The 22803-nt window shown below is 30.5% G+C and overlaps 1 protein-coding gene across 1 annotated transcript; it reads right to left on the bottom strand.

Moving 5' to 3' along the window:
* Positions 1-6530: 6530 nt before the first annotated feature.
* On the bottom strand, positions 6531-7285 carry LOC105770770 (putative phytosulfokines 6). The gene is made up of 3 exons (XM_012592110.2): positions 7016-7285; positions 6882-6940; positions 6531-6787 (listed from the first exon to the last, which is right to left on the bottom strand). Exons 1-3 carry the CDS (start codon positions 7110-7112, stop codon positions 6677-6679), a joined length of 267 nt encoding a protein of 88 aa, XP_012447564.1. The 5' UTR covers positions 7113-7285; the 3' UTR covers positions 6531-6676.
* Positions 7286-22803: the final 15518 nt, after the last annotated feature.

Below are 22803 nucleotides of genomic sequence, written 5' to 3'. Positions count from 1 at the left end.
CTTAGTCATGTGATACAAGTCAGTATACCCTCTATTTTTCACACATCCTAGCACACAGGCATGTGACTTGACCGTGTGTCACAAGTCAGTGAGTTACACAAGTGCGGGCACAGGCTGAGACATGACCGTGTTTCCCCAATTCGAATGCCCACACGGCCTGGCACGGGCGTGTGTCCCCTGCACATTGAAAAATTTCAATGTTTTCCCAAAAATTCTTTAAGTTCACAATTTAGTCTCGATTTGTTTTTAATGTCTATTTTGAGCCTCGAGGGCTCGTATTAGGGCCTATATGATTGATTATGATTTTTTTATTTGGATGTGAGATGGAAATGAAATGTCTATTTGTTCAATTGTAATTCTGGTAATGCTTCGTAACCCTGTTCTAGCGACAAATACGGGTTAGGGTGTTATATAATTCATGTTTAATGTGCTTATTTCAGTGGAGCAAAAGTCCCTGTTTAAGAGTAGATCTAACATAATTGAGTGGAGTTGCATGCAATCCTAGAAATAGGACAACACAAATCTATCAAATTAGAGTCAAATTTAATAGGGGAATCCACAGATCGAGTTAATGTGATGATATAGGTTTTAATTAGAAAGAGATTTCAATTAATCAACCTAGAGTCAGTTGTTCTTACTCTCGAAAGAGATATTAACATAATTTAGGGATTTCTACGGATCAAGACACAAGTGAATAAATCATTTAATTCAGATTCAGAATAATAGGTGAAGTCTAGGTGGATTCTTTCCCAGGGATTGTCTTTCTCATTGGTTATCTTCGATTATTTTCCCATTTCATTCTCTGTTGCGTTCGTGGTTAAATTAGATTAGTAAATTTAGATTAAAAACAATCACTTCAATTTATCGGGTAAATAATAGGAAAACGGTAATTACTAGTACTTTTAGTCCTCGTGGATACGATATTCCCTACTCACCATAGCTATACTATTGTTCGATAGGTGCACTTGCCTTTGTCATAATTATAGTTAGTTTAGTGACTATCATTCATCTTTCTTATGCTTTAGAATTCTTTTAAAGTTTTTACAAGATAGAGGAAATTTGTCTATAATGGAGGATATAACAATCATTTCATCCATTTTCATATCATAATGCTTAAACTGATTCGATATTTTTTGAATATCACGAAAACTTTCCATAACAGAATGACCATCAATCATTTGATAATTATCGAAATGATAAATTTCTTAATTTAGCATCTTCAGTCATGTATCTTATCTCCAATTTGTCTCATAGTTCCTTAGCGGTGACCTCGTTTTGGTAGGTGTAAAACAAACTATTGGATAAACTATTCAATATGTGGCCTATGCACATGTAATCAACATTGTCCCATTTTTGCCTTTCTCGGATTACAACAATAGATTCGTTTCAATTCTCTTCCAATCTTGGAGTATCTAAAACATAAATTATCTTCAAAGTTGATAACAAGAAATGCATCTTTTTCTGCCATCATCGAAAATTGCCACCATCAAATCAATTAAGCTTGACAAAGTTGGAAACTGATCTATCACGATTTATCGTGCTTATTTTATATCCTTTTACACTTATTATAGCATGTTTAAGAGTAAAATTGAGTCAAATCAATTAAGCTTGACAAAGTTGGAAACTGATCTATCACGATTTATCGTGCTTATTTTATATCCTTTTACACTTATTATAGCATGTTTAAGAGTAAAACTGAGTCATTTTAGAAATAATTTATGCTTTTAGAGTCTAAGTAGTAATAATATAATTTTTAATAGTTTTTATGGTATTTTATAACTAATAAAGATTATGTGGTTTTATGTGGTTATGTAGGATGGATTGAGAGCTGACAATGCAACTTCTGGGATGAAACTGCTACTAATGTCACGACAATAGGACATGGAAGTTGCGACATTGAAGATAGACGTAAGGAAGGGCCAAAACAGATTCCACGTCACAACGAGGAAACACCCGATGTCACAACGATTTCCTACACGTGCTGACTTCGATTTTAAGGGCAATTCGAGGTCTTTTTCCATATTTAGAAGTTTAATTGTTGTAATAAATGGAGGAGCACTTTGGTCTTTGGATTCTTCACTATATAACCAACATTCTACTCAAAACTAAAGGGAGACGTTCAGTGGAGACAAACAAATATTTAGTAGAGCAGATTAGTTTTAGGCTAGGTTTTCTTTTAGAATAATTTTGTATTTATTTCTTTCTTTTTAGATGTTATTCTAATTGTTAGATTGAATTTCTATTTTTCAATTAAACTTTGAATTCAAAGAAGATTCAAGACTTCGTGATCAACTAGATTCCAATAATAAGAATTTTCTCCACTCAATCATATTTTTATATTTTCTTTTGTCATTTATTTGATCAAATGTTTGTTTATTGATGAGAATGAGTTATGTGAACATCTTTTGTGAATTAATTGGTTAATCGATTATTTGATTGATTTTTATTCTAATTCAATTGTGAGTTATTATTTGATTTCTCCAAACAATTAAAATACTAGAATTGACGCTTTTAGTAGAATATCTAGCAGATGAGACCGAAAAGGTATTCTGTCGTGTATTGATTTGGTCAAGTTGTGCCCCTTGAGTGAGGCTGAAAGGGTATCTTAGATGGTAATCCTTAAGTAGGATGAGACCATATAAGTATTTTTGGGTAATGGTAGTAACAATTCAATCGAGTTAGGATTTTAGCTTAATTAGTAATTAATTGATTGATTGATCGTTACATTATTTAATCGGGAAATAGGAATTCATTTAGTAGTTAGTAAATTAGAATTAGTTTCATTTTAATTTAATCATGGATTCACACTACTAATTCATAACTCAATTAAATTGATACTTGTATTAAATAATTAATTTAGTAGCAATGATCACCAATTTTGGCATTCCTTGGGTACGATCCTTGGAATACTTTCGTATTTCATTGTAAATAAAACTATATTAAAATTTGACTTGTTCTCTTGCAGTATACCATATTTTATATCTTTTATTTGTATTTTTTTATAACATCGGTGCACACACATCAAGACGCAATAAGAAGCCAACTCTTTTAGTGTTCCACTTTCATGTGTTGCAATAGCTATCATGAAAATGAATAAAACCTTAAATTTGTTAGTGTGTAACTTTGGTGAGAAAAATCTCGAACAAACGAATGAAATACAAACAATAACTTTAAAAAAATGAAGCAATAGGACAATGCCCCAAGGTGTGTATCAAGCCACTATCTTTAAGGTTCTATTCGTCCCCATCTATACTTGGTGTGTAAATGAGTTTCAAGCAAATGAACTTTGAGGATACAATGAAGCTCGGTGACTATTTGCATTTCATATTGAAAAAAAAACAAAGTATAACAAGAAAAACAAATTCTATAAAGAATTTCTAGAATTTCTAAGTGTAGAAATTCTTTATAAAACAATCTAAGAATAGTAAAAGATGGAAGAAGAATAGAAAGAACTTTTGAAAATTTTTGGTATATTTTCTAAATGAAATCTCACTATTATTTATAGGAATTCCCATATCTCTTTATAAAGACATAACTTTCAGTAGGTGTCTTTTCGAATAACCACATTTTAAAATAGACATAATTATTTAACTAATATCTCTTAAATGTATATAACTATTAAAGTAAGAGATACAATTATTCAAGTAACATTTCTTAAATAAACATAACTATTCAATTAATATTTCTTGGATAGTTATAATTTTTGTCAAAAATTAAGTGATATAACTCTTCGTATTTAAGAGACTTAACTTATTATTATGATAGTAATAACTCTTGATCAATAACCAAAAGATATAACTTTCAATTAATTACACCGTTTCATTTATAGTTCTTAGAACATTATAAGTATTTAAAAATATTCCAACAATGGGTACTATGAAAAAGTTTGGTGATTTAGGATTTATGGTAACAAGAGATAAATGGTGGCTATGAAGGTGGTCTCGTGTTTTAATGGTGGCCGATGATGGTAATAGTTGTGGGGTTGAGGAGAGTGGCTCGATTAAAGGTATATGGTAAGGTGATGATGGAAATTGTGGGTGACAGGTGATAGGTGACAGGTGACAGGGTGAGATAGTGGGCAATGGTGTTGAATATTGATGGAAGTTGAAAAAAAATGCTATAACTTGCTTGCTTTGAATTTCTCAAAATGCAGCTCGCCCCCTTTCTTCTTGTGCAGCTTATAAAAGAACCTTGGTGTGGGATTTTGGTGAAGCTACAAATGGAAGCAACCGAGTTGATAGGCAGAGGGGATGGTTGGTGGTCGCGACAGATGATAAGGGCATGGTCATAGGTAGGGACGGATTCATGATTTTACTCTAAGAGGGCGAAACATTTAAATCTAAATAATTTTTTTAACGTAAAAAAGTGTTAATTCTTCTAAAAAAAACTTGAAGACTGTAATAATATATTAAACAACAGCATATTAGGAAAAAAATAAGTCGAATAAATAAAGAATGTAATTTATGTAAAAATATTTACCGAGAGGTCTTTTGCATAAGGAGCAGAGAGGAAGATAATTTGTATTTTTTTTACTTTGTGCTCTCAGTCTCGGCATCAAACTCCTTTCTTTCTCTCAACAGTGTCGACACCTTACCAGAGGAAGATAATTCCTTAGCAAAACATACAAATTAAAATACAAAAAAGTCACTAATGTAATATGTATGGGTTGGACCAAATCAATTAATTCTGTAATTTAGTCTTTCAAAGCCCATCATACATTAATATTTGATTATTATTAAAGTTATATAATTAAAAACTAAAAATAGTTTATTAATATAAAGTATAATCTTATGAATTAAGGAGGCGAATTATATGAAATACAATTTGTCAATGGGCCGAATGTTATACAATGTAAACACCAAATCTAAAATACATGATAAATTATTATATAAAATTCTAAAATCCGACCCCTAGATCCATCCCTGGTCATAGGAGGGTTTGTGATAGTGAGAGAGTGGTAGATGAGAGTTGGTTGCTGGTGGTAAGAGTGATGGGAGTGTAGGGACCGAATTGTAAAACTTGAGGGGACCTTTCGTAAATTTTCCACTTTTTTTGTATTTTTGAAATAGTAAATATTTATAATTATATAAACCCAAAATGGATGAGCTAAGTGTCAATAGAATACTAATAAGCTCAAAGCAAATTGGGCCTAAGCCAAAACCACTTTATGAAAGGCTGAAAACAAATTTCGCAGTTCAAAATAAAATTATGAAATAAGTTTAATTAAATCAAATTTAATGAGCTCATCATGTGCAAACTCATTAAGCTCTTAAAATTAGATTAAATCTAAGCCTGGACAAAATTCGATATCTACAATTCTCACTATGCACACATCTAAAACATATCCTTTACGCCCATGGGTTGCTTTTTATCTACACTATGCCTATGCCACACCAAAAACACAAATGAGAAGGCTTGCCATTTATTGCGTCTGCAAATAATAATAATAAATAATTTATACATATTTTGGTTCAAATACGTAATTGCATGATAAAGGTGGATTTAGAGGGTGGTACATTTAGCCGCAGTTAATGTAAAAATAATGATGATGTTGAGATTAAATACTGCAGCTGGAGACAAAAAATAAGTTAAATACACTGCACCGCACCTCATTGTCCATCCAAATTCACCATCTTCTTCTTCTTTCAACCTAATATGCTTTTAAATATTACGGTTAAATTCTATTAATAGTCCCTGTACTTTACAATAGTTGTAGATTTAATCTCTATACTTTTATTTGATCAATTTTAGTCTCTATACTTTTTGAATTGACAAATTTTAGACGCTGTATTTTCCAAAATTTAAAATTGTAATCTTGACCCAAATAGTAGCAGTTAAATCTGTTTGGTTAAATTTAATTTAATTCTTGGTCTTGTATTATGCATACAATTATAGATTTAACCTATTTCATTCTAAATCTCTATGCCTAACATAAACGATAGTTGATAATCCATTTATTAGATTTTAATGAATAATATATGTAAATAATAAGCTAACATGACATTATATATATAATAATATGTTTATCACATTAAATTTTGAAAATAAAATAATTGTACGTAATAAATTTAACAATTATTAATAATTAGATTAGGACTGAAATTTTACAAAAACAGAAATTAATAGCAAAAGGGAGGTATGGGATGGGTTCATTTATCCAATTCAATCCAGTGAAAGAAAGAAGCAAACTGCTGATTCCTTCACTAAAATTCCCAACCATCTATTTAATTGTTTTAAACCTATACATAACTTTAAAAATCTTCATTAATATATTATTTTAATCCTATCCATACCTTTAAAACTTTTATATCAACATTTCTTTATTATAATAATTCAGCTTATTTCTTTTTATATATTTTATAGCATCTTTTCATTTATAACAATAAAATTCATTAATTTGATTTTAATAATATATTTAAATTAAAAACATTACCTAATATTATTAATTAATTTAGAATTTTAACATAATAAATTCAATACCCAAAAACCCAAACTCAAAGATGAGGAATAATAAAACAAAAGGTACAAGATATAACAACTTTGTGCTAATATTTCAGACTTATCAACAGGGAAAAGAAGAAAAAGCCTATTCCACTCATACTATGAAATAGGTAACAAGAGCTTAATTGCAAGTTAAAAATACCAACTTCCTCGAATCTTTGGTATACGGAAAGTCTCAAGGCTTACGATGCTGGGTGTAAATGTAGTCCAAATGAGCCTCTGAGATTAATCTTCTCCTCAAGCACCCATCATCTCCTACATCACAATCTTCCACTCCCATTAGTTGCTGCAAAGCATAGGAAAACAAAAACATCAATTTTTACCTCATACAGCAACATTTAGCCAAGTAGATGAAATGTATAGATATAATTTAAGCTTACATTCATTAGTTCAAAGTCCTCCCTATCTGTAACTTGACTAAGTTCTACCCCTTCTTTTCCTGCAGAAGATGCTCAACTTTAAATCCCTATATAGTAAAACGAAGGAAGGTGAATAAGATTAAGAAGACACTCACCTTGTTTGTTTTCCAAGAAACGAGCGGATAAATGGGAAGAGGAAATTAGGATTAGGAAGAAGAGAAGAAGAGCAGTAAAAAGAAAGCTTTGCTTCATGGTTGTCAGCTTCAGACACGCAATGCTGAAGCTCCTCACACACCTCAACGCAAATACTAGAAATCGAGGGTGGAGAGAAAGAGGGTAAGACCTTTAAGAGGGTTTAGTCACTGTCTGCCATAATGGTAAATGGTCCAAGCAAAATCCAAGAACTCTGCAAAATTCGATGGTAATATTAATGGTTAACACTTAAAGAGTGTCACCAAAGTCAACCTTTTGGAGATGCTGACAGTTGTTGCCCATCATCCCATGTTTTTAAAACAAGTGTAAATGGTGATTGTAATGAAGTTCATTTTTTCCTTTTTCGTTTTTCATGCTATTTAATTTGTTTGCATGGGAAAAAGATTGTGCAATCTTTATTGAACAATGGTGTTATGTTTCCACTAACACTGGTTGGGCGACCGAGGAACCGCTTTATTTTTAGTGCTTTTCTTTTCTTAATCATGGGCTATTCTTAAAACTTGAAACATGGTGATTTTTGCTTCTCTTTTGGATTATTTGCAGCGGGAATTAATGATTTTCCTTTTCCAAAAGAATCCCATTGCTGGGATTGGATTCTGTGCTGGCAGAGTTGTCTATTTTATCTAAAATTCTATTGAGAATTGAAACGAGATTAAGAAGTTCTTTTTTTACAAGAATGGTTGGATTATTATTAAAATTAAAACAAAGCCCACACTACCTCAAAAACAAGACCTAAAAATAATAAACAACCCAAAAAGATTTCAACGGTCAGACTTAACAGCGATTTAATTGAATTTTAAAATTTTTGAAATAAAAATGAAAATGTTAGTGATTATTTCGTACAAAACGGTTAATTGATGAAATAGTTGAATTGATTTGATTCGTGAAATATATAAAGATGTTTATCTACAAAACATTCTAATAAAACTAAAGTTAGAGTTTAAGTCTCTTAAGGCTCTCATATTGTAGATAAGCATAAATCTCAATCGTTGATATAATTCGATCTACACCATTAAATTTAAAAAAGCTTAACTATAAACAGAGGCATAGGCATTACCCTCGCTTCGTTGTAAACTTTTGTAGTAATTGAATAGCATTTAATCAAACACTTAATGTTTGTTATTTTTCTTGTAATTTTTCTATTTGTTTGTGACTTCGTTCTTTTGAGTTTACTTTTGCTTTACTTTAGTATTTTAAAGAATTTTATTTTACAAATATAAGATTGATTTAGACAAATTTAATCCAAAAATTTACCTAACACCACAAAGTTTGCTAAATGAAAATTCTAATATCATAACATTATGTTAGAATTGTGTGACCCAAATTCTAAGAGATTGCTTGCAAGTCAAGTTAAATAAAATATATTTTCTTTCTAGAAGATTTAGTATTTATTAGTATAATATATTTAGCATTTATTAGTATAGTTTATTTGACTTACTAATTTAGCCAATAAATAGGCTCTTTACAATCTTAGAATTAAGAGACACCCATTAGATTAGAACTCATAACACATTCAGAGAATTTTGTATTTACATTTTGAGGGTTCTTTGTTTTTCGGGGTTTAGTTTTTATCTCCATCTTTTGTACTCTTCATTCTTTTGCCATTATAGTAAAATTATCTTTACCCGTGGTTTTTTATCCTTTTTTGAAGGGTTTTTCCACGTTAAATTTGTGTATTCATCTTCTCAATTTCTTCTACTATTTTTACTTGTTTGTTGCTTAATCGGGACGATCCTAACAAGTGGTATCAGAGCTAGTTTAATTTTCATAGATCAGCCCGTTCAGATATGGCAGCAACAAGGTTTGAAATTGAGAAGTTCGATGGTGAGACAAATTTCAATCTGTGGCAAGTTCGGATGATGGCAATTCTAGTTCAAAACGGCTTGAAAAAGGTTGTTACAGGGAAAAAGCCTGAGAATCTAAATCAAACAGAATGGGAAGAGCTTGATGAAAAGGCCTTGTCTGCAATCCAGTTGTGCCTCGCAAATACAGTATTGCAGAAGGTATTGATGGAGAAGACCTCATTCGCCTTGTGGAAAAGGTTAGAAACTCTTTATGCGACTAAGTCTCTGGCTAACCGTTTAGTGTTGAAACAACGTCTATTTACGTTTCGCATGAACGAAGGTGAGCTTCTTAGAGATCACATCACTCAATTTGTTACTCTTTTAAATGATTTAAAGAACGTTGAGGTTCATATTGACGATGAAGATCAAGCTATCTTTGTTATTGTGCTCTTTACCCTCTTCATACAAGTCTTTCGGGGAACCACGATTTATGGCGAGACAAACTCTCGTTCAAGATGTGAAGGGTCATTTGTTGAGTAGAGACAAACTCGACAATGAGTTTGGTTTGAATTACAAAGAGATAGGCAAGCTTCCGTTTTGGTAGCATCAAAGAAACGAGACAAAAGGTGTCGCTATTGCAAAAAGTTAGGTCACGTCAAAGCGATTGTTATAAACTGCGAAATAAAAGAGTCTTTGAGAGTAACGAGGAAGATGTAGTGGTGCTAATTTGGTCGATGAAGGCGGTGATGATTTCTTGTTAGTGTCAACGGCGATAACTCCAAGCTTACGTCCGAGTGGATCCTAGATTCGGATGTTCTTTCCACATGTGTCCCAATAGAGAATGGTTCTCCACATACGATTCGATTGAAGGTGGAGTTGTGCACATGGGAAACGATTCATCTAGTAAAATAATCGGTATTGGTACTGTTAAAATTAGGATACGATGGGACGATTATGACACTCTCGGATGTCGGTATGTACCGATTTACGAAAGAATCTCATCTCATTGAGTATTTTAGACTTGAAAGGATGCGAGAATCAACATCGAGTCGAGCGACATTAAAGTATCTCGTGGAGCTCTCGTTTTGTTAAAAGGTAAAAGAACTGGCGTCTTTATATTCGGAAGGTTCTACATGAATCGGTGAAATCGGACATCCTCGTCTGCTTCTGAGTCAAAGTCAACTCATTTGAAGCGGAGGCAACTTGGTCATAGGAGGGAAAAAGGTATGACCGTTTAGTTGAAGAGAGGTTCTCTTTTGGATGCGTTTTGAAAAGTTCGCACCTTGTATTCGTGAAAATCGACCGGGTTAGTTTTGATTTGGCGATTGCACAAGTCGAAGGCTAGAAGTCTTCCACTTCTAAGCATAGATTCGACTCGATTAATTCCTGCATAGTTCAAGATAGGCCCGTGGCGGTTTTGGCAAAGATGGCATTGAAAGAATTCGTGTCAAGGTGGAGATTGTTAGAATTGTGTGACCCAAATTTTAAGAGATTGCTTGCAAGTCAAGTTAAACAAAAATATATTTTCTTTCTAGAAGATTTAGTATTTATTAGTATAATATATTTAGCATTTATTAGTATAGTTTATTTGACTTACTAATTTAGCCTATAAATAGGCTCTTTACAATCTTAGAATTAAGAGACACCCATTAGATTAGAACTCATAACACATTCAGAGAATTTTGTGTTTACGTTTTGAGGGTTCTTTGTTTTTCGGGTTTTCGGGGTTTAATTTTTATCTCCATCTTTTGTACTCTTCATTCTTTTGCCATTATAGTAAAATTATCTTTGCCCGTGATTTTTTATCCTCTTTTGAGGGATTTTTTCACGTTAAATTTGTGTGTTCATCTTCTTAATTTCTTCTACTATTTTTACTTGTTCGTTGCTTAATCGGGACGATCCTAACACATTAATAGGGATATAAGATAATGATAGTAGTACCCACGAAAATAGTCCTTAAATTTGATCAGGGGGTGCTCGGTTTTGTCCCAAAAGACATGATGACGACATCTCATGCAGGGATATGAGACAATGATAGTAGTACCCAGTGGCTGAACTGCCAAGAACTAATCTCTCCATACAACACTTAACACTGTGGTGTCAAATCCAAAACCGATTCCAGAGCATAAAGTATCGTTTTGGATTTGATTATCAAAGAAACAGTAGAAGGACGACTGTAACAACAGGTTTCCGTACTCAAATGAGTAAAGAATCGATAACATGTACGAAGATCAAAGGGGAATATGAGTTGGACTTTTTTAAAGATTTTTGGTAGTTTGTTAGATTAGATTAGCAATTGCAAGACTAAAGCTTTTGTATAAAAGTCGTTTAATCAGATGTTGCAATTTTTATTTCTTTCTATGGTGCGGGTATTTGCAAGCTTAATGAGTCTCCTGCTCCAAATTTCATTTGGAATCTAGATCGAGAAAAAATCGATTGAATCGAGAAATTGAGTTGATTTAGTTCAGATTTTTTTTATAATTTAATTTGATTTTAATTAGATAATGTTGCCAACCCACATCAATTCAGTTATTTTATTTCGTTGGACATTGAAAAGTTGAAAAAACCAATTTTTTAACATATAAACCTAATATATAAATCCATTTAGACCCCAAAACAAAACTCATTGCTAAATCTTAACTTTTATTATGTTTTTACATATTTTATACTTAAATAAAAACCTATTTATTATGTATAATTATTATTGTTGTTAGAACTTTTAAAATTTTAGTTATCACTATTAACATTTTCAACTTAGGTGTTCCTTTTGCTGTGATTACACATTAAGAGTTATGAAATATAAATAATTTAACATTTAATTATGTTCAATGAAGATTGAATGTGATTTATAAATTTTACAAATTATTTTTAGATAAAATATTAATTGAGATTTTATGTATAGTTAAAAAAAGAATAAATCCCAAAACTATACATGAATTATGGTTTAATGTGCAATTGTATACATGAATTTTGATTTTGTGCAATTTTATACATGAAATTTTAATTTGATCCAATTTCTTTGTAAATTATTAACACAATTATTGATGTAACATCATTTTATGTTTATATATTGCATATATAAAAGTTATTTTATCCAATATAAAAATAAATTGATGTATTTATTTCTTTAAATGTGTATGATTAAATCAAAATTAAAGTTTTAAGTATATATTTGAATCGCAATTAAAGTTTCACGTGTATAATTGTACCAAATTAAAGTTTATGTATACAATTATACATTAGATCAAAATTCATTAAAGGTGAAAAACCAAATTCAAAGTACTTTTGTCTAAATAATATCAAAAAATTCAAAGCCCAAAAATAATATAAAAACTCGAACCAAACCAATTTAATATAATTTTTATGTCCAGCTACTCCATTCCAATTTGGAAAATGAAAAAAATCAAACCGATGTGACCCCTAAAGTTGCCTCTCGGTAGAAGAGTACAAATTTGTATACCAGTTGATAGTGGGGGGGTTTAGGGTTCCAATCTCTAAGGATTCTAACAAGTCTTTTCGGATTTTCTCTTGTGACGCAGTAGTAGGATTTTTGGGTTTCTGTTCTTTAGGGAAAATATAAAATGCAACAGGATTGCCCACCATCCATTTTTCTGCCCAAAAAAATTAAATATGAAAAAATTTCTAAACAATGTCTTTTCAAAATGATAAAATCATAAATTAATGTATATGACTTTTAAAAAATTTATAATTTAATTCTAATCTCTCCTAAATTTTTTTGTAAATTTGCCCCCTGTATGTTTATGACATTGTGATTGCAGGAAGTGAAGAAGATGAAGTTGAGGAGTTTGTTTAAGCAACTTGATGCAAAGTTGTATCTGAAAGAACTTTGAGATTTGAATTTTTATCTGGGAGTGGAAGCTGGGGAATTTGGTGATAGTGTTGTTGAACCGAAAGAAGCATATTCTTGATTTACTTCTAAGTTCAAATAGTTGGCATGGCTGACTGAAAACTCTGCTAACTGCTATGATCAACACTTGAAAGTGTTATCACCTAAAGACCGTATATATGAATCGAAGCTCAGTGGAGGGCAACAAAACGAATACTTGGGTATTTAAAATGGACATGACGAGTTATATAGAGAGTTTGAATCTCAGCAACAATTTTGTTTCAACGCCAGAGTCATGTCTCAAGAACTACAAAATTTGAAGTCAAGACCAAGTTCTGGGCAATAGGTCCTGGGTTCATTTCAATGGGTATACAGATTGGGTCCGATAAAATGGAAAATATCAGTGTTGGTCAATTAATTATTGTAGTTGATAAATTAGGTACTTAGTTCAAAATCAGTGATAAAATATCTAATTGAATTCAAATGTAACGATTGTAGTGGGCCAAAACTATCAAATGCTACATATTTTCTTTAAATTATATTGCATTATCCAAATTAGTGGCACCTAAATTATACTCCGTTACCCAAAGTACTTTAATCATTAAAAAAAATTTTTTGGCCAATCATTTTGTGGCATGTGGTAATTTTTAATTAAAAAATACAAAAAAATTTATTTTTTCAAACTTTTAAAAAAATACTTATAAACATATTCATCTTTTTTGTTCTTCACTCAAGAACTCTAGTGACGGAAAATTTAAGAATATGTTGAAAAATTCACCCAAACCCAATTTTCAATGAGAAAACTCAAATTCCAGCGAACTTTTTTTTTCTTTCCATTTTTAAACCTCAATTTCAATTCCTTTCTCTCCCCAATTCAAAGCTCATGTATTGTTTCTCTTAAAAATAAGTTTTTCTATTCTTTTCTGTACTCTTTATATAAAACAATTAAAGTTGGGTAAGCCTTTATAATGTAAAAACCCAGATGATGCATGAAATCAAAATACTAGGAAGAAATTGAGTAAAAGAAAATTTGCAAATGGATTGCAAAGAAAAGTTACCAAATAGTTAAAAAAAAGTGCATCCAAAGAGAAGAAAGAATCGTGGAAGAAAGAGCGTAAAAAGTTGAAAAGTTTTAATTAAATTAAATTTATTTTCACAATTTAATTTAATTCTTTTCTCTTAATTTATTCTTAATTTTATTTTAAAAGTGACGTGTCATAAAATGATTAGTTAAGGGGTTTTTTAATGGCTAGGGTAATTTGGGTAACAAAGTATAATTTAGGTATCACTTTAGGTAATAGAGTATAGTTTAGGTACCACTTGTGGCCAAAATAAAATTTAGGTGCCAACTTAGGAATAAAAAATAGTTAAAGTATCATATTGTGATTTAAGCCATTTTGTGTTTCACTCTTTTTTTCCTTAACTGAGGTTTTATCCCGTTGAGCTTTCCTGGTGAGTTTTTTAATGAGGCAGCTATGTGTAATATAGAAAAGTGTATTCTTTTTCCTTTACTAATAATTTTTTTCTCACTAAGTTTTTATATTAATAAGGTTTTAATGAGACACATTATCTACTATTAGAGGAAGTAACTAGGTAATTGTTGTAAGTTAGGCTCAACTAAACCTACTTATGAGCAGTTACTATTTCTGTTATCCATTTCTATTAAGCCTCCAGTGTATAAATACAACAAGTCCCCTATATTCTAAGAGCATGATTAAGGAATTACTCTTATTCTTCATCTTCTTCTATATTTCTAGTATGGTATCAAAGCTATTTTTTTGTTGATCGTTGCTTCAATCATGAATTTTGCAATCTCAGCAAAATAAAAAAAATGGGAAGCTCTTCAATCCCCTTGCCTTTGCTTTTCAAAAAGCGTCAATTCTTGTAGATGATAGTAATTTTTTGGCCTAGAAACATCATGTCTTGCTTGTAACCAAGGCTCACTGATTACACCAGTTCATTGATGGGTTGATTACTGTGCCACCGCGAGTTATCGTTGGTGATGATGGTGTTTTTGTTGAAAATTCGACGTACGTCCTGTACGAGCATCAAGATTCGATTTTATCAACATGGCTTCTTTCCACAATAAGTTCTTCCCTACATAATCAATTAATTTGTAGTTCGCCTTCTGCGTATGAACTTTGGGAGGCTCTGACGAGAATCTTTGGCACTCAGTCCACGACCAAAGCCATGAGGTACAGCTCACTCCTTCATCATTTTAAAAAAAATGAACTTTTTATGACAGTGTACTTGGCCAGAATTAAACATTTGTGTGATTGTTTGGTGGATTGTGGTCAACATGTGTCTTTGGAGGAGCATCAATTGGTGATTCTCAATGGCCTCCCCTTAGAGTTTGACTATGTTGTGTCAATAATCACGATGAGCCGTGTACCATTTGATCTACATTTGGGGTAAAGGTAACAAATGGTGAGGACAGAGAACGGAAAGAAAGAAGCAAAAAGAATAAGGAAATAAAAATCAATTAAAGGATAGAAAAATACCTTAAAAAGCATTATTCTGATAACATTTAATGATAAAGTGACCAGTTTGATCCCTTTTTCTAATGGCGGGACTAAATTAACAAAAAAAAAATTGGGTGATCAAAATAAGAATGACTCTTATTTAGAATGACTAAAGAGACAGTTTACCTAAAAAATCATGACGAGATATGTCACACAGACAAAAAGTATGTCTCATTATATGCATTTTCGAAAAACATGAATGAAGAAACACATTTTTACTGATGTGATATGCCTCTTCACTAGACCTGATCATAGGCCGATTTGGGCTAATGAAAAATTTTAGGCCCGTTTTTTATCCCTAAGTCCAACCCATCCCAAAAAATGAGCTTACAATTTTACCCAAGTTTAGCCCAGCTTAAAAATGCTAAACCCGCATCTGGCTCGACTGCCCGTATAATTTTTTTTATATAAAAACAAATTTAAAAAATATAATACATCAAGTACATTAAAAACATTAAAATAAATGTTTCCCAACAAATTGAAAATACATTAAGAAAAATTATACTTAAATAACATTAATATAGTTGCAACTTAGCAAGAAAATATCTCTACAATAGTAGAAAAAACTAACAATAAAACAAGAGTTATATAATATCCAAAAAATAATAACAAAATAGTAGCAATATAATAGTAAAATGACAACAAAATGGCAATAGTAAAGAAAGTTTAGGTTGATTCTGGTTGGACTCGAACAAAAAAAATCCTACCCGATGCCCGAACCATTACCTATTTTTTGTCCAAGCCCATCTTTCGGGCTTATATTTTTGCTCAAACCCTGCCATTTTTCAAGCAAGCCTTCAGGCTTGGACGAGTAGCCCAACCCATGATTAGGTTTACTCTTCACTGAAACTGAGTTGTTTTCCTTTTACTATTTTTTCCCTCAAATTATGATATCTAAAAAAAAGGAATAAATTATCCTAAAAATTAAGGTTTTTAAGCACCAATAAAATTTCGTCACATCATCAAATTTTAAAAACATGAATTTATTGTAACACCACATACCCGACCTGATCGTCAAGTCCAAGCTACAAGATGCCACATTCATTGCCGGAGTAAATATAATCAATTTCAATTCAATTTAACAGCTAATACATATTATTTACTCCATAACATCATTACAACATGATTTACAATCATACACGAGCTTACAAAAGCTTTTATAGTAACCTAGGGTCGAATAAGGACTAAAATGTAAAATTTTTAAATTATTGAGTTGAAGTCGCGACTTCAAGGGTTCCAAGTTGTGACACAACTCACTAACGATTTCACGTCACGATGTTGAGATCCTGTCGACACGATGTTACCACCTGTTTGACAAAATCCAATAAACTGCAACTTAGCTTTCAACCAAATCAACACCTAAACTTCAATCAACATACCAAATAACCATTTGACACAAATAAACATATATGCCACAAGTCATACAACATTTTATTCATGGAATCAACATACCAAAACACTACCTTTCAATACTTGTATGATCATTTACATCACATACTTCTTTAACATCATATTAACTATAGAAATGCATTTACAATCGTATAGTTAAGTTCAAATCTACATTTACCATTCTAAGTCTTAACACGACCATTCACACTATAAATTGACTCAACCTTAGTTACATGTCAAATTTCAAAACATAAAGGAACTATACAAACTTTCCTGAGTTGAGAGTTGTGATTTGGATGTTGAATCAATCCTCGAGACTTTGAGATTCCCTAATACTTGCGCACAGAATAAATAAATCATAAGCTAAGCGATAAAGCTCAATGATACTTTCATGATTCAAGTAATAAAAACGAAAACATTAACATAATATGAATGGAATCAAAGCATAATTCAAGTTTCAACCTTTTCATAACATGTATATACATATATATATATCAATCATAGTATATTACAATCACCAACTCAATATAAATATGCCATGCTAAACTTTCAGCTATAAAAAATAAATTCATTCTCATTACAATTCATACCTTTTGACCATATCAATATTTCATGATTTCTTACTTTATTTTGTCATCCCGGGTTACCCAAAAACGATGACTTTTAGAATTCGAATGTTCTACCATCTTGAATGGCCCGAAAATGATGGCTTTTACCAACTACTTATTCTACCATCCCGAATGGCCTAGCAACGATGGCTTTACCAATTGCTTATTCTATCATCCTAGATAACCCGACAATGATGGTTTTCACTATATACACAATTTACCATCCCAGGTGGGCCGACAATGATGGTTCACACTATTTCGATATTCTACCATCCTGGATGGCCCAACAACATATTATACCATCCCAGATGGTTTGATCCCGAATGGCCCGACAAAGATGGTTTCCACTATTTACATATTCTACCATCCTGGATGACCCGAGAACGATGACTTTTATTTTTTTGCACATTTTACCATCCCAAGTAACCTAACAACGATGGTTTTCAATCACTATATCGATGACCCTATGGCATTCCAACTAAACTCGACTCTGCTCTAGATAGTTAGTAGAGTAACCAATATCCAATTATATATCATTTCATATTCAATATTATAATTCCATACCAATTCCTCATCAACCATATTATGAATCATTTAACAAGTTATAATATGCTTGTTTCCACTATTTTCAATTCAGTTCAAATTCTCGATATTCAATATCACCAAACATGAATCAATTTATGAGATAATTAATCATCTTACCTTAATAGTCAGTATGCAACAAATCATGCATATATATTGGACTCGAATCATAAAAGTACAAATCGAATTTCTCTCATCACTCGTTAATGACTCTTGCTTTTCCTTTCTCTCGTGATAGCCCAACGTTGTCTTTAGCTACTTTTGATAATTCAATAATAAAAATAATATTAGTTTACACTCAATTCACAACCACATACATAATCACTCAATTTTATATTTTATTCAATTTAGTCACTATACTCGAGATATGCATATTTCTCTATATCTAACATCGAATTAAAATCTGATTTCACATTCTCTCATTAGGGACCCTATATTTTCTATTTATAACATAATCTCATGATAGCTTTTAATTTGTTCAATTTAGTCCTTAATATTACAAAGTTATCTAATAAACTTAATCAACTTTACAATTTAGTCCTTATCATGATCTAAACTCAATATCTATCAATTTCAAGCTTAATTCATCAATTTCTTTTAATGACAACTTGCTAAAAACTTAACTATTGAACAAATTGATACACAGATTAACTACATCAAAATTCCATGATCATAAATCTATAAAAATTACAAGAATAAAGCTTGATTACCTTCAAGATTTTACAATGACCGAATGTTTGAATGGTTTAAAGCTTTTCTTTCTCACTTACTATGGTAGACGGTGAAGGAAGATGATGAGGACGTTTCTTTTCATCTTCCCTTCCACTAATATATATATATATATATACCTTAATTAATATTAGTTTAGCTTAATTTAATCCAGTTTAATTAGTTAAATAACATATTAAATATACATAATTAAATTTTAATTTAAACAAAGCGAAATCTATCATCATCCACTAACTTTAAAAACATTCATCTAAAACTATTTTGATCCTTTGGATTAATTGTTATTTAGGTCCTCAAGTATTAACTTAATTAAAATTCAATAGCGATACTTTTATAATTTAATCATTAAACTTTATTTAACTATTTTCTCGGTTAAATTACTTAACCGATCTTCAATATATTTTTATAATAACTCCGTAAATATTCCCTTTGTACCTTTACGAAACCGATTTACCAAAATGAAATTCTGAAACCACATTTTCCAACACCACTGAAAATCGGGTCATTACAATTATTATTATTATTATTATAGACCCATCCATATTCAACCTACTTTCCAACTCGAATTACATTATTTTAAAACATAAGTAATTAAAATTAAAAACATTTAAATAACATATAAACTGTAAAAGTTACACGATTCTTATTACTAGAGATTAGAGGTGCTCATGGGCCGGGCCGGGCCCGAAAAAAAATTTCGGCTCGGGCCCGGCCCGGCCCAAAATATGGGCTTAGAATTTTGCCCAGGCTCGGCCCGGGAAAAAATTCATAAGCCCGGGCCCGGCCCGGCCCGGCCCGTTTTGTTAAATAAATACCAAAAAATTATTTTAAAAATTAAAATAAAAATTAAAAAAAGTATTTTAAAAATATTTTAAAATTAAAAAAATTAAAAAAGTATTTTAAAAATTTTTTAAATTTAAAAAATTTAATAAAAGTATTTTAAAATTAAAAAAATAAAAAATAATAAAAATATTTATTATATTTGGGCCGGGCCGGGCCGGGCCCGGGCCAAAAAAGTTGTGCCCGAGGCCCGGTCCGTTTTTTAATCGGGCCTCGTTTTTTGCCCAAGCCCATATTTCGGGCCTATATTTTTACCCAAACCCTCCCATATTTCGGGCGGGCCGTCGGGCCAGGCCGGGCCGCCCATCCCATGAGCACCTCTACTAGAGATTCAATGCAATAAAATTGCTACTTTTCATAAATGTATATAAAAGACAATTTTTTACTTTTGCAACACAAAATTAAGGCCTTTTCACCTAAATAATACAAAAAATAAAATTAATAACTAAAATGATATGCCCAGAAGATTATTTACCAAAATGGTATGGTTTTATTGGTGCCGCTTGTCAAATTGGTGGCACCGGACTGAAATGCAATAATCTAAAGTATTTGGGGACTTGATATGCAAATTTACCCTTTTGAGTGGCTGTTGAAAAAAAAGTGAAAGGGTGCCGCCTGACAGTGTGGCGACACCAAACTTTAAATGTGGCTAATTGTCTTCTAAGCCCTCCTTATTTATTATTTTATTTTTATTCCCCTTCAACTCATTACATTGTGTTTAAACAAGCCTTCAACCTATTTTTGTAGTTAAATAAGCTCTTAACCTATGATTTTTATTCATAAAAGCCCTTTATTTTAATATTAAAGTAAATATATTTTGAATTTCAAGCTCTTATCTTAATTTTTGTTGATGCAATAAAATTATATACACTTTAACATGAACATAAAATCTAAAAAGTAATTAAAAATTTCAAAAGAGTAGTTAAGAATATCATGTATTTAAGCACTCACAAGAAATTTTAAATTTTTTATTTAATAAACTATTCTCATCAAATTTACATAAAAATAAAATGCGAATTAGTTTATATTTTTTAAATAGCTTTATTTTGGGTAAAATATATTTACTTTAATATTAAAATAAAGGGCTTTTATGAATAAAAATCATAGGTTAAGAGCTTATTTAACTACAGAAATAGGTTGAGGGCTTGTCCAAACACAATGTAGTGAGTTGAAGGGGAATAAAATAAATAAATAAATAAGGAGGGCTTAGAAGACAATTAGTTACATTTAAAGTTTGGTGCCGCCACATTGTGAGGCGACACTCTTTCATTTGTTTTAGCAGCCAATCAAAAGGGTTAATTTACATATCAAGTCCCTGAATACTTCAGATCATTGCATTTCAATCCGGTGTCGCCAATTTGACAGGCAACACCAATAAAATCATACCATTTTGGTAAATAATCTTATGGGCATATCATTTCAGTTATTAATTTTATTTTTTGTATTATTTAAGTGAAAAGCCCAAAATTAACAAAAAAATAAATTTCATTAAAATAGATTAAAGCTCCCACAAATAATAAACTAACATCAATAAATAAGTAAAAATAAAGAAAAATAAAGAGAGAACACCATTTTAAGTCATAAATTTAGTAGAAGTTTTTCACGAAGTTTACTTGAGATTAGCGAGATTCACAATTGGGAAAATAAAATTTGAGTTTCTAAATAATGAGATTGTATTTTAGTTTTTATTATGAATGAAATTGTTGATTGAGAAATTCTTTTAATAATATCAATATTTTATTAATGATAAGGATAAACAGTGGGACAAAAAATTGTAAAAAACCTTAATTTCAAAATCATATAATTTATTAATAGATGATTTTTATTTTAATTATTTATGTAATAATTTATTTATAGTTGGAGGGTAAGTTGAATATAGATATGTGTATAATAATAATTTTATGTTTTAAATTTTAAAATGTAGCGAAATTTTATTACTGACTAAAATTTTAGTTTAAGGCCCAATTTGATTAAGTGTTTGAAATTTTTAATCAATTGAAAATTAATATTTTCAACAACTTAATTTTTAAACACGTTTAGTAACACACAATAAAAACTATTCTATAAAATTTTTCTACAAAAATATAGAAAATGATAAGTAGATAATAACCTACTTATCACTTAATAGAAAATAAATTCAATTGTTATTTTTTATTTAAGATTATATTGTTCTTTATCAAAAATTTAATTATATTTAGCATTTAATTTTAAATAATATACTAAATAATTTTTATAATTTAAATTTAATTCTTAAATTTTCAATATTTATTTTTCCAACATTTATTTTTGAGTTTTTTTTAATTTACCACCTAAATACTTCTTTAAGTAAACATTTTAAATATGAAAAGAATCAATCTGATGAAAGAATATGTAGAAACTTCAAAGTTTTGTCATCCAATTTGATGCAACGATGGATGAGACTTCACCCTAACAGAGCTTTGATATCATTTATTTAATTTCTAATTATCCAATCACAAGTATATCTGTGTGCCATGGGTAGCAGATTAAGGGTGAGTTTGGATGGACGGGGCGTTTACCTGCGGTTAGTGTAAAAACGGCGGTGGTGGTGAGATTAGACACTGTAGCGATAGACAAAAAGTAAACTAAATGCACCGCACAGCGCCCAATCGCACATCCAAACCCACCCTAAGACCTGTGATTATTATGCATAGAATATTTTATGGCGTGAAACAATCTAGTAAAACTAGAGTTATCAGGATAATTAATGTAAATCTTAAGAGATAAAATGTTAGAGTTTAAATCTCTTATGACTCTCAATTGTAGATAATCTTTAATTCTGACTGTCGATGTAATTTAATTTATACCGTTGGATTTGATAAGCTCAACTATAAATAGAAACCTCCTTTTCATTTCTAATCAAACCATTGTACTTTGTGAGTTAAAAATATATTAAAACTTTTACTCAAACATATTGTATAGATCATTTTCTTGTGGTTTTCAATTTTCTCACACTTTCACTATATTTTCTATACTTATAAAATTTTTGAGAGAAATTTCAATTTTGAATCATGTGATATATGCACATGTATGTATATATATTTAAAGATGTCGGAGTATTTTTATAACATGATATATTAAATATTATTTTATCACTTAAAAATTTGTCTGGATTTTGATATTATTTATCCGTGCGAGTGTATATATATATTTAAAGACTTGAAATTAATTTTTTAATACGATATAATATATTAGATATTATTTTTATCATTAATAAATATCATATTCTTTGTTCTTATCCAAACTTAGAAATTTGTGGACTTTGATGTTATTTCTAATTTATTCAATTGCAAGTAGAGATACGTGCAGGGTGCACATATATAGGGACACGTTTTTTTATTAAATCATCTACTAAACATTATTTTTATGAGTTAGTGTCATAGATGAATAAAATATTAATATATTTTCTTA

Source organism: Gossypium raimondii, chromosome 7 (genome assembly GCF_025698545.1).
Source record: "Gossypium raimondii isolate GPD5lz chromosome 7, ASM2569854v1, whole genome shotgun sequence".
Lineage (NCBI taxonomy): Eukaryota > Viridiplantae > Streptophyta > Magnoliopsida > Malvales > Malvaceae > Gossypium > Gossypium raimondii.
The sequence above is the reverse complement of the archived record's forward strand: the minus strand, read 5'-3'. Positions and strand labels throughout refer to the sequence as shown.

Bases quoted from the DNA above. Each gene is read 5' to 3' on its own strand.
- LOC105770770 (XM_012592110.2), bottom strand. From the start codon at position 7,112: ATGAAGCAAAGCTTTCTTTTTACTGCTCTTCTTCTCTTCTTCCTAATC. The intron at 6,941-7,015 runs GTGAGTGTCTTC...CATCTTCTGCAG, and splicing joins TTTCTTGGAAAACAAACAAG to GAAAAGAAGGGGTAGAACTT. The intron at 6,788-6,881 runs GTAAGCTTAAAT...TATGCTTTGCAG, and splicing joins AGGACTTTGAACTAATGAAT to CAACTAATGGGAGTGGAAGA.